General features: G+C 65.2%; 1 protein-coding gene across 6 annotated transcripts in view; it reads right to left on the bottom strand.

Moving 5' to 3' along the window:
• Window positions 1–9,205, bottom strand: part of AATK (apoptosis associated tyrosine kinase) — a 48,663-nt gene extending 39,458 nt beyond the window's left edge. Inside the window, exon 1 of one of the 6 annotated variants that reach the window (XM_003831132.5) lies at window positions 8,922–9,205. In XM_003831132.5, the coding sequence (XP_003831180.2) occupies window positions 8,922–8,976 (55 nt within the window). In that variant the 5' untranslated portion in view covers window positions 8,977–9,205. Of the gene's footprint in view, window positions 1–8,665; window positions 8,801–8,921 lie in introns of those variants that run through there. The other 5 variants (XM_034943075.3, XM_008956530.4, XM_034943074.3 and 2 more) reach the window with 5 other exon arrangements.
• Between the last annotated feature and the right edge of the window lie 2,536 nt (window positions 9,206–11,741).

An 11,741-nucleotide genomic window follows, 5' to 3' on the forward strand; every position in this document is an offset into this window, starting at 1 on the left:
CCCCCGCCAAGAGAGGGGAGCCCGAGTGTCCACGGATAAGGAGGATGCAGGCCAGTCACGGTTATTTTTAGGAGGCCACATAAAATGTAAGCTTCCGGGACAAGCCCAGGACATGGCAAGGTCCACGGGCCCGGGCCGGGTCCATCCGACACCGCGGGCACCGCACCAGCCCATGCACACCCTCGCCTCCAACCTGGGGCTGCACTTGCTCATAGACACACACGTACCCCTCCACGCACATGCCTGCTGCACACGCTGGCAGCCCCAAGGTGGGCATCCGGCCCTCCCCCAGTGCTAGGACCAGCCGTACTCTCTGCTGCAGGGAACCCCCGCATAGTTCCCGGGGGTTACCACCCCAGCATCTCTAAGTCCGCCTCTCCTGCCCCTCGACAGCCAACCCTGCAATCAAACATGGGTGCCCAGCCCAGGCCAGCCCAGGGACGGAAGCAAGTTCCACCAGCTGGACACTCACAAGGGATGTCCCCTCTGTTGACGCAACACACAGCCCAGGCCCAGCCTGCATCAGCATCAGATGCCCCAGGGCCTACCCCAAGGCTGGTCCAAGGGTGGGACGGGCACCTGGAATGCCCCCGGTTCCCCAGCAGGCTGATCCCTGACAGTGGAGAAGCCTCCAAGGGGCAGGCAGCTCCAGCTAAGGTCCCACAGCCCCCATCTCTTCGCTCCTGGCCTGTCCGGGCTCGACGCACACTGTCCCCCAACACCTTGGCCCTCAGTCCCGCTCTTCGTGGGGGCCTACCCTCCTGTGCGTCTCAGGACCCCGGCCCTGACACAGCCCAGCATCCAGCTGGCCCCCTACAGACCTGCACGGACTGAGTCCCTCCCTCAGTGCTGGCTGGGCAGCAGCAGGGGGCTGCCGGGCTCAGGCTTGCCAAGGAGGAAACGGGCAGGTCCATGGCCAGGGCGGCCGAGTGTCGCGGATGCATGCCGGCCACGGTTATTTTTAGACAAGACTTGCAGGGCCGCCTGTCACAGAAGGAAAAATAAAACAGAATCTGACGCGCTAGTTCAGGCTCCAGCAGCAGCCAAGCATCTCGCCAGACCCCACGGCAGAGAGCAGGGCGGGGCCCAGCCTCCAGAGCCAGGGTCCGAGCAGGGTCCGTCCTCCCCGTCATTCATCCCTGGGGCCAGGAGCTGCTTTCAGGGACGCCTGCCTCTGGGCCACAGAGATTCCAGGCAGCTTCCCAGGGAGAGAAGGTGCCTGAGCCTGGCGGTGTACTGGTCAGTGTCTGCACCCAGCTCCCTGGGAAGGAAAGCGGGGCGTGTGCCGGCTCCTGGCGCAAGTGCTCTCACCTCGGCCCATTTCAGGGTGGAAGCTGCTGGTGCTCAGCCCTGCACAGGGTCACGGGAAGTGAAGCAGCAGGCCACCTGCTCACTGCGCACAGACCTGAGGCCTCGTGTCCAGGACCTGCCCACTGCCCCGAGCCTGGCTCCCACAGGCCAGCTGGCCAGGGCTGCCCGACACCAGGTACAAACCACCAAAAAATACCTCCAATGGGCACTCGCTTGAGGGGCTCAGAAGAGCTGGGCAGGACCTGGAAAGGCTCCTGACATCTTTCGCCACAGAAAGGCAGACAAGACCACCATGGGCAGCCCCCACATGCTCACGAGCCCTGGCGTTATAAAAACAGCAGCCAGCACTGGCGGGAGGGGAAGCCATGGAGGCGCTTGACCATGGGGATGGGGGCAAAATGGCACCACCTCCTGAAAGCTCCCTGGACAGTGCCCCACAGCCACACACCAGCACCCCTGATCCCTGGGGCCGCTATACACACAGCGAAAACCGCAGGGCCCAAAGAGGCCAAGGCCACAGGACCCTGCTTATGAGACAGACGTCCAGGCCAGGGGCCCAGAGACCGAGACGGATCGGTGGCTGCCAGGGCTGGGGGCAGGGGATGGGGAGTGATGCCCTCGGGCATGGGGCTTCTGTCGGGGGCAGGGATGCTCCACAGCTAGCCGTGCCATGGCTGCACTCTTGGGAATGCAGGAAAGCCCCAGCTGCTCACTTGACACAGGTGGGTCCTTGGTATGTGAGTTACCTCTCAGTAAAGGGGCCCTCACTCCAGCGTCCACGATAGCAGCCCACGGGACAGCCCACAACTGAGCATCATTCACAGCGAGCAAGCGAGCGAGATCCCCAACATGGGGTAGCTGGGAGGGCGCCGGCGGCCTGCGAGTGACCGTCCAGGTAGCAGTCCTGGGGGCAGTGGCGGGGGCTCTCGGGGGCTGGGCGTGCTGCCGCGTGGGTAAATCCAATGGGGGGAAGCCCCGGACCTGCACCCCGGAGGTCATAGCACACCTGTGTGTGCCGTGGTCACTAGGAAGCCACACGCTTTTTTAGCAGGGCGTTCAAGGAAATTCCACGTGGGCCTCACAGCGGAGCCCAAACCCTAAGCAGGCCCCACTGGCTGCAGAATCCACAGGACCAAGTACAAAGGGAACCCAAGGCCCCTTGTTCAAAGTCACTAAGAATTCCCAGAAGCGGAGCAGAAGGGAAGCCAGAGAGGCCCCACCGAGCACCAGGCCCTTGTCGGAGGATCCTCACGCAGAGGACGGCATCCCCAGCTCCATCCCACAACGGCCTCAAGCCACAGCCTCAAACCGTGGCCTTGGCACAGAGGTGACTCGGCAGAGCCCTGGTCCCGGACCAGCTCCCCTGCCCCCCAGCCTGGCTCCCCCAGGCCAGCTGGCCAGGGCTGCCCGATGCCAGGGACAGGGAGGGGTCTTCCTGGGGACCCTGGCAGGTGGGTAGAGCCAGATTCCTGTCCCTCAGCAGCAGGGACCCCACACCCTCCCCGAGGGTGAGATGGGGATAGGCTGGCCACGCCCCACCGTGAGAGGTGGCCTTGAGCAGCCCTGGCTCGGGGTAGCATCCTGTCCCTCACTCCCCCTGGGGCAGGTGGCCCCGGCTGCCCAGAATCGCCCACTGCAGAGGCCCTGCCTGCTCTGGCACGGCCACCTCCGCTGGCAGCGTCCCTGCAGGAGCAGGAGTCTCCTGGCCACGGCCCCCACCCCCAGGCTGGCAGTGGGAGCACAGCCCGCGTCCTCCCAGAAACCCCCACGTACCAGGCTCTGGGTGTCGCTCCCACGTGGCTCTGACCGTGGCTGTAACCCCAGAGTGACTCCCGGGAGGACCCCAGCCCACCCCAGCCCCACCCAAGGCCGCAGCCCCCTGACCCCAGGCCCCGGTCCCTGCGGAGGGAGGCTGGAGACTCGGCGAGACGCCGCCTCCTGTGACAGTTCTCGGAGGTGCCTGGGAACTGGCTCCGGCCCCGTCCGCTGCCCTCATTTCCTCTGCCGGCTTCCTCTGCGGGGGGGCGGGGAGGCCAAGGCCGCTGGTCCCGCGGGCGCTTGTTCCTCTGTGAAAGGCAGGGCAAGGCCCGGGGGGGCCCAGATGCCAAAGCCCTCCTGTCACTGTGGCCTGCGGAGGGGACGGGGGTCTCCCCACCACGGACACGGGCTCCTGGGCCCCTGGATCTGTGCCACCAGGGACAGGACCGCAGGCCGAGGCCCCACGGCAGGTGCTTTGCATCAGGCTCCCACCCAGGAGTGGTCGAGTGGGCCTCCCGTCAGCCTTGCCCTGGCGTGCACAGAGGGGTCAGGTGGCCCTCGAGAAAAGCCTACCCCGGAAGAACCCCGTGAGCTGGAGACAGGAGGCCGGTGACAGCAGAACAGCGTGGTCCCAGGCTCACCGCCGACACCACATCCGAGGAGACACCGAGGTGCTCCGTGGACCCTCTGCCTCCCCCGTGGACCGAGGAGGAGGCAGAGGACGCCACGCAGCTGTGGCCCCGGCCTGCTTCCTCCTCACACCCAGCCAAGCGCCCTGGAGGGTTCTGAGGCTGGGGGCTAGCACGTGGCCTCATTTTCTTCCAAGGATAACTCTTCTCAGGATGGAGTCAGAGGCTCCTGATGTCTCGAGGCAGCTGTGCTCACCCCTCAGACCCAAGGAGACCCCCAGATGCGTGTCCTGGGACCACGGGCTGCTGGCCCAGACGGCAAGGAATGGATGTGCTCACAGTTCTGGACGGTGGAGGAGGAAAGCACAGCGTGGGCAGGGCCGCTCCCTCGAGGCGCTGGCGGGATCCCTCCTGCCTCTCCGGCACAGCGGCCCCAGGTGCTCCTGGGCCTGCATCGCTCCAGCCTCTGCACGTGGCCTCCTTCCCGCGTGCATGCCACTCCTCCTCTTTCTATCAGGCCCCAGTCATTGGATTCAGGGCCCACCCTACTCCAGTCCGACCTCATCTTAACTTGATTACAGCTGCAAAGACCCTAGTTCCAAATAAGGCCCCATTCTGAGGTACTGGGCGGGCATGGGTTTGGGGTGACATATTCCACTCAGCACATGCCTCCAGGGGGCACAGGCAGGAGTGCGGTTCCCAGGTGGCCGGGGTGGCGGGTGAGTGCAGAGAGGACGTGAACAGTCACCAGCCCTGGAGCTGCCGTGACGGCCCCCGGGTTCTCTCAGGAACCTCCTGGAGCGTGGGTGCTGCCGGACCCCATTTCAGAGGTGAAACAGACACAGAGAAGTTATGACACCTGTCCATGGTCACACAGCAGGGCCCGGCCTAGGACACCAGCCCACGCCAGAACTCTCCCGTGAGGCAGGGTCAGGGTTGGGAGCCGGGGAGGCAGCGGGCATGGCGGGGAGTCAATGCATCCCAAACATGCAGGGTGGCACAAGGCAGACCTTCCAGCATGTTCCACACAACACAACAGCTGCCAGCCCACCCCAGCCAGCTCTGGGGCACTCGGGCCCACAGGGTGGCCACTGCAGGGGCCGGTCCTCTGGGTCACTGCACCACCCCATGGAGGGAAGCGCACAGCCCGGCCTCCTGGAGAATGTGCCGGAATGAGAGAAATGTTCTCCCTGACCCATGCCTGGGAGTCTGGGGCCTCACACCCACCCCCTCCCCGAGTGCCGACACCCACCCCCTCCCCGAGTGCCGACACCCACACCCTCCCCGAGTGCCGACACCCACCCCCTCCCCGAGTGCCGACACCCACCCCCTCCCCGAGTGCCGACACCCACACCCTCCCCGAGTGCCGACACCCACACCCTCCCCGAGTGCCCGCACCCATGCTGGTAGGTGGGAGCCGGACCCGTGCCCAGGGCCCACGGCCTGCGTGTGACCGCTCCCCAAGGCCACTGTCCACACAGCCTTCCCATGGGACCCTCTCCAAGAACCCACCTCGGCCTGCACACCTGCAGCCTAAGGGTCTCGGTGGGAGACCTGAGACCTGAGAGGAAGTAGGGGGATGGGCGGAACTCATGGGCACAGCTTCCTCTGGGGCATCCTCTGAGACCCCGGGGGCGAGAGGAGGACAGGTAACTCCTCCCAGGGCAGGTGCTTGCTGCCTGAGCCTGAGTGGTCTGGGAGGCTGGAGCAGCAGCTGCCTTCAAACAGACTCCACACCTGGTGCCCAGGCAGTGTCAGCTGTGGGGCACCTTCCAAGGGGAGGACTCCCGGGGACCACCCAGGCCCATGGCCTCCTGCTCAGCCCCTTGAGCCCCTGAGTCCAGCCCTGCCCCTGCCACTGAGGCCATGCCTGGCCCGGGGCTCGCTGCCTCCTCTGCCCTCTCCCCATCAATAGGCTCATCCTGAGGCCCAGCCTGCCCAGCCCTGTGCCAGGTGTCCGGTTCACATGAATGCTGAGAGAGTGAGCACCGTGGCCAGGCACAGGCACTTTTCCCAGGAACCCCCCATGGCACCTGGTTCAGGTCAGACACAGGGAGAGACCTTGGGCAGGAGACAGGGCGTGAGCTGAGGGACAGGGGAGAGGCGGGGGTTGGGGGCTGGCAAATCCAGGCTGCCACGTGTTCCGAGAACTTCCACAAACTCCAAGCCCTGCCCACTGGTCAACAGTGACACCTCTGCGTCAGGGATCAGCCATGGTAGGCACTGCCCAGGTACCCACCCTTGGCTCAGTGCACCACTGCTGTCCCTTCAGACCTGGCCATCACAGCCATTCCCACCTTGCAAATGACAAAACGGGCATGGAGAGCCAGTCACAGAAGGGCCCCTCAGCAAACCAGAGGTAGCCCCAGGGCAAACCCCTGCTCCTAACCGTGCAGAGCATTTGACCCCCACCCTCAGGCTGAGCGCGCCTCTCCAGAAGCCGGAGCGAGGCGGTGTCCCCATGCCCACTCCCAGCCTAGGACAGCTCCAGGCCCCAGGTCTCAGGACGAGTAGAAATCATGATGCCCTGAGGCCGCACCAGGGAAGGTGAAGGCTGGGGAGGGTGAGCAACAAGGCCAGCCCCCTCCCTTGGGGCACTCGGGTAGAAGGGGTGACCTCCGCTCGCTCAAGGCCATGCCACCCCCTTCCCTTCCTGCCAGCCTGGACCCAGCCATCCTGCCCATGTGTCACCCCCATCACCCTGCCTTTCCTGGCCGCCATGCCCACACTAGTCTCCCCAGAGCGAGGTTTCACCTGTGCAGAACGGATCTCAGAGAGGTTGGGTGAGTAGCCCGAGGCCACACAGCACAGAGGCTGGAAGGCTGCAGCTGCCAAGAAATCCCCCAGCCACGCTCCCGAGTGCCAGGGAGATGGGGGAAGAGCTGGGCTCCAGAGGAGGCGGCTCTTCCTGGCGCTCAAGCAGGCTCCTGGGCCGGGTGCCCCCCTGCCCTGCCCACATCTGCCTGGTGCAGAAGGTCAGGGGCCCAGGCAGCCCATAGTCTGTGCCCACAGCCTCCACTCTAGCTCAGGCCCTGCACTCTCGGGCGTCTCTGCCCCCTGTACCACCACAACTGCCGTCACCTCTATGGAGACTGGCACCAGTGCCTGCGATGAACAAGGAGCCGGCCCGGCAGCGGGGCAGGGCCTGGCGACTGAGGTGAGACCCCCATGCCAGGTGCTAGCACTGCCCCAGAAGCTGAGTGACACACAAGCCAACTGCCAGAGCCACAAGCGTGGGCCCCTCCCCTCTGGGTGCCCCCCCCACAGACACAAGCAGCCTCAGAAGGAACCAGCTCGCTCCAATTTGGGGATGGCAAGGAGCCAGCCACATGCTGCAGGAAGCTTGGGCCCTGGGGGTCTCTGTCCCGGCACCACCACTCCAGCACAGACAGCCAAGTGCTCACCAAGCACTGAGCCCACCCGGGCCTGCCACAGGTACTGTCGGCCCATGTCATAGATGGGAAAACCGAGGTTCACATAGGCAAGGCCAGGCAGACAGACTGCAGCACAGGACAGCCAGGCTTGGAAGGCTGGGCTAAGTTTAGCGGGAGGGCAGGAGACCCCCCTCTCCTCCCTAACCCCCTCATGGGGGCTGGTGCAGAGCCTAGACCCAGCCCCTTAATCCGAAGGAGGGTCTGCTTCCTCACCAGCACCAGCACCTTAGGCAGCCCCTCCTGGTAGGTGGGCCCCAGAGCCCAGCAGGTGCCTGCAGCTCTGGCCCAGCATCTTGCAGAGGAGAGACGCCCCTTGCCTCCAACAACTTCTTTCCCTCTAAGTCATTAAACGGACACATTAGAATTATTCAGATCACAGCTGTTTACCCAGAGAAGGGCAGAGCCGGTGCTGTTCGAAGGTGGGGGAAAGGGCCTCTCATGGCCAAGGGCAAGGCTGGGCCCCGAGGCAGGGTGTGGGCCGAGGGTCCCCTCTGTTCTGGGGGCAGAAAGGACCAAGCACCCTGGGCCACACCTGGCATGGAGATGTGATGAGGACCTGCCCCAAGCCTCCTCCACCCCCTGCCCTCGGGCCGGGGAGACATTACAGCTGTTGCGGTGGCTGTTGGGCTCTGAGCCTTCACCTGCCCACCCCACAGGGACTTCTGAGCCCCAGGGGTCACTACAGGAAGTCATTTCTGAGCAAGTGACACCCACAGCCCTAAGCCCAGCAGACAGACCTCCCACCAGCTCCCTTCCTCCAGGGAGCAAATGCCTTCAGACCGAGATCTGCGCGGGGGACCCCCGTGCCTCCCTGCCAGGCTGCGTGCACTGGGCCCTGCTCCAGGGAAGGAGACACAGAAGATCGCGTCACATGCAAACAGGCTTTGTTTGGGCTGGCTCAGCCTGGTGCCAGAGCCCCAGTGACGTGTGGGTGGGACTTGGCCCTGGGGCCATGGATGGCACAGGGCAGGGGGATTATCTCCCACTCAGACCAAGCAGGGGCCGGATCTGGAGAAGCAGAGGCTTTAGAAAGCCCACTGCTTCCTGGTGACAGATGGGGCTTCCAGCTGTCCCCAGCCCCCTCTGCCTATCCCAGCTGTCCACCGCAGCCAGGAGACCAGGCAGCCATGGGTAATCTCGCCCTGCCTGGTGCACTGGCCATACGGGGTAAGAGGCCTGGCCTCAGGTCCCCTGCAGCCAGCTTGACAGCGTCACCTCGGGCCCCCACTGTCAGGGGGTCTGGGCACCCACCAAGGCCCCTCTCTTCTGAGCCTCTGCCCACTGGGCTCTGTAATGTGGACTGGCCCCTGCTCCCCCCACATCCCCCGCCGGCTGCTGGTGGCTGGGCAGGGCTCTGAGAACCGCTCCCAGCCTGGGAAGAAGCCTCCCACGCCAGGGCCCCGGACCCAGGAGAGGCCATGGAAAGCCTGAACCCCAGCTGGCTGACACCCCCCACACCCCCAAGGGCCCTTAGTCTGAGACCAACTCTCCTGGACACCTGGGGCCCACGCAGGCCCTCCGTGCCCCAGTTACCTGTGCCCTGGGGGCAGCCACGGAGTCACGACCACGCGGGGGACGCCAGCCCACAGGAGGAGGCCGGTTTGTGCTGGGGCCCAGGGCCTGCCCCTCCGAGATCTGGGGCCGCCAGGGGGTCCGGCTGCTTCTGCTGCTGGGCTCGGGGCGGGGAAAGGGTTAATTTCCATGCAAACCGGGAGCCGTGGGGCCCAGCGGCATCACGTCCGCAGCGGAGGGAGGCAGCGGCGCGCAGGCCGGGCCGCCAGGGACTCACCGGGGTCGAAGTGCGAGCTGAAGGCGAAGCTGGGGTTGAAGAAGGACGACGACATGGCCGGGCCAGCGGCCGGCGGGCATCCCGGGAGGGCGCTGCGCTCAGGACGCCCGCGGCCCCGGCCCGAGCCGCCGCATCACCCAGCGGCCGCCGCAGGTGCGGAGCGCGCCGGCCCCCGCGCCCCGCGCCCCCCGCCGCAGCCGCAGAGCCCGCACCGGTGGGGGCGGCGGCGACAGACGAGGTGCTCCGCCCGGCCCTGGCGCCGCGGGGCTCCGCTGGTGCAGTCCGAAAACGCGGGCGGGAGCGCGCGCGGAGCGGCGCGGGGGAGGGGGGCCCCTCCGCGGCCGGGGTGGCATGGGGGGGCACGAAGAGGGGGACACGGAGGGGGAGAAGAGGGGAGCACGGAGTGGGGGACACAGAGGGGGGCATGAAGAGGGGACACAGAAGGGGGCTTGGAGGGGGGACACGGAGGGGAGGCATGGAGGAGGGGGGACGGGGGGCTGTGCACGGAGCGGGGATGGCACGGAGTGGGGGCATGGTCCGGAGCAGGAAGCACGGCGGCCTGGGACTGAGGGGGGCACGGAGGCTGGCGGGGGGGGGGGGAAACGGAAGTCGTGAATGGTAAGTCGTGAGTGGGTACGGAGGGAATGCCGGGGTGGGGGAGGGGGTACTCCTAGGTGGAAAGGTTCAGGGAGACAGGTGGGGGAACCCGGGAGCACACCCAGGGCGGGGCTTGGTGCTCAGGGGCCCTCGCCTCACTTGCAGGTTTCGAGGCGGCTGGCAGCCGCCCCCCCACCCCATGCCCTTTGGGTGGCACCTGTGCTGGTGGAGTGGGGGTGGCTGGCTTTGCACACAGGCCTGCTCCTGTGCCGTGCTGTGACAGCCATGAAGGAAGAACCTGGCTGAGTCTCCACCTGCCGTGGACTGTACCAGGTGCTTAGGGCAGCAGGTTGGCCTGGGCACTGAGGGGCCATCCCTTCCCCTATGTTTCTCCCAGGATCCCCCATCCCCGCCCAAAGTGCCACCTTGCAGGGTTGGGGTGGGGCAGGGTCCCCCCAGCCTGCCCCCGTGGGAGTCGGGAGAGTTAAAGTTCAGTGGAAGCTGGTCCCAGTGGTTCATGCCTGTAATCCCAGCACTTTGGGAGGCCAGGGCAGGCGGGTGGCTTGCGCTCAGGGGTTCCAGACCAGCCTGGGCAACATAGCAAGACACTTTCTCTACAAAAATTAGAAAAATGAGCCAGGCATGGTGGCGCTCACCTGTAGTCCCAGCTACTTGGGAGGCTGAGGTGGGAGGATCACTTGAGCCTGGGAGTTAGAGGCCACAGTGAGCCAAGATGGCACCACTGCACTCCAGCCCAGGTGACAACGAGATCTTGTCTCAAAAAAAAGTGTCCTGGAGACTTGCAGTTGAGTTTGATGCACCCTCATCCACTCATTCATTCACTCACTCATTCATTCACTCACTCATTCATTCACTCACTCATTCTGGGACCAGATGGCTAAGCCCCTTGGCAAGGCCCAGTTGGGGTTGGGGGCTGTGGAGCAGGTGAGAGGCGCCCACTCCAACAGGGCTCTTAGGACTTTAGGGAGAGAAAGGAGCCTGTTCCTGGCAGAGGGACCTGCAGAGACCAGGACAGGATGCTTGGGCCACGGGGCAGATGGGCGCCAGGACCCACCCTTCTTTTCCTAAGGGGGTCCCTCATGTAGGAAGTTTCCTCCTAACAGGCAAAGCAAGGGGCCTCCACCCTGTGCCCTCAGACCTTAGGGGTCCCTGGCTGTAGGAGACCAGACACCACCTGCACCTGGGGCAGAAGGAGACAGGGCACCCAGAGCCTTCTTCCTGGCCCTGATCATGTGGCCAGCCAAGGTTCTGAGGGGCGCTGCCGCCAGGCTGCCGTTGCGGGTAAAGAAGCCGCGTGGGTAGAGTGGCTGAAGGGGGCCTTGCCCGCAGGAGGCACTCAGAGGCCCTGGGCCACCTCGTTCAGTCTGTGTCTTCAGGGAGCCCAGAGGGCTGGGAAGATCAGTGCCCACCCAGTGGCAGGGATGGTTGGTGCCAGCAGGCTGTGATCCTGGAGTGCTCCAGCGTGAGGGACAGAGGGTATGGCATACCCTCATGAGTCTCCACTCTGGGTCCCTTGTCAGGGCCTCCCCTCCCCAGCTCAGGAGGGAGTGCCCTCCTCTGCCCAGCCTGGAAGGTGCCCTAGACACCTGGACCTAGGCAGGGGGAGGTGGCCAGTGGCCGTGGGTGGTTGCTGGTTGGCATGTTGGGGAGAGTTTCTGTCCAGAACTTCCATGCCCTCAGTGTCCCTGCCTTGATGACCAGGGCCAGAAACAGCTTGCTGTGACCAAGGGCTGGCTCCTCTCAGGTTTGCCTGTGAACACACATATGTACGCTTGTGGCTGGGCCACAGCTCAGGGGCTTCAAGCTGTGGATCTTCTTGGGGCTCCAGGAAGGACAGGGGAGGAGCTGCCCCTGGGCTCCAAGCCAGCACTCCCACCCTACGTAACCAGAGCGACACCCCTTCTCCAGGGCGCACAGGGCCCTCTGACATTTCGCTGGAACCAGGAGTTCAGATGCTTCCACTGACCGTGACCCTAGTGGGGCCCCCCAGGTGCTGGCTTTTGCCCACGCTGGGACAGGATCAGTGAGCACCTCTGGGTAAGAGGTCCCTGAAGACATAGCTGTCTGCTATCCCCCGGCCTGGGGGAAGGCATGATCTCCGCCCCTGGGACTCTCTAGAGCCCAGAAGGAGCTGACCGAGGAGCCCAGATTGGCTGGGAGAGTGTCGGTGCAGAAGCATTGCCCGTCCAAGAGGAAAAAGGC

This window comes from Pan paniscus, chromosome 19 (assembly GCF_029289425.2).
Source record: "Pan paniscus chromosome 19, NHGRI_mPanPan1-v2.0_pri, whole genome shotgun sequence".
In the NCBI taxonomy this organism is placed as follows: Eukaryota; Metazoa; Chordata; class Mammalia; order Primates; family Hominidae; genus Pan; species Pan paniscus.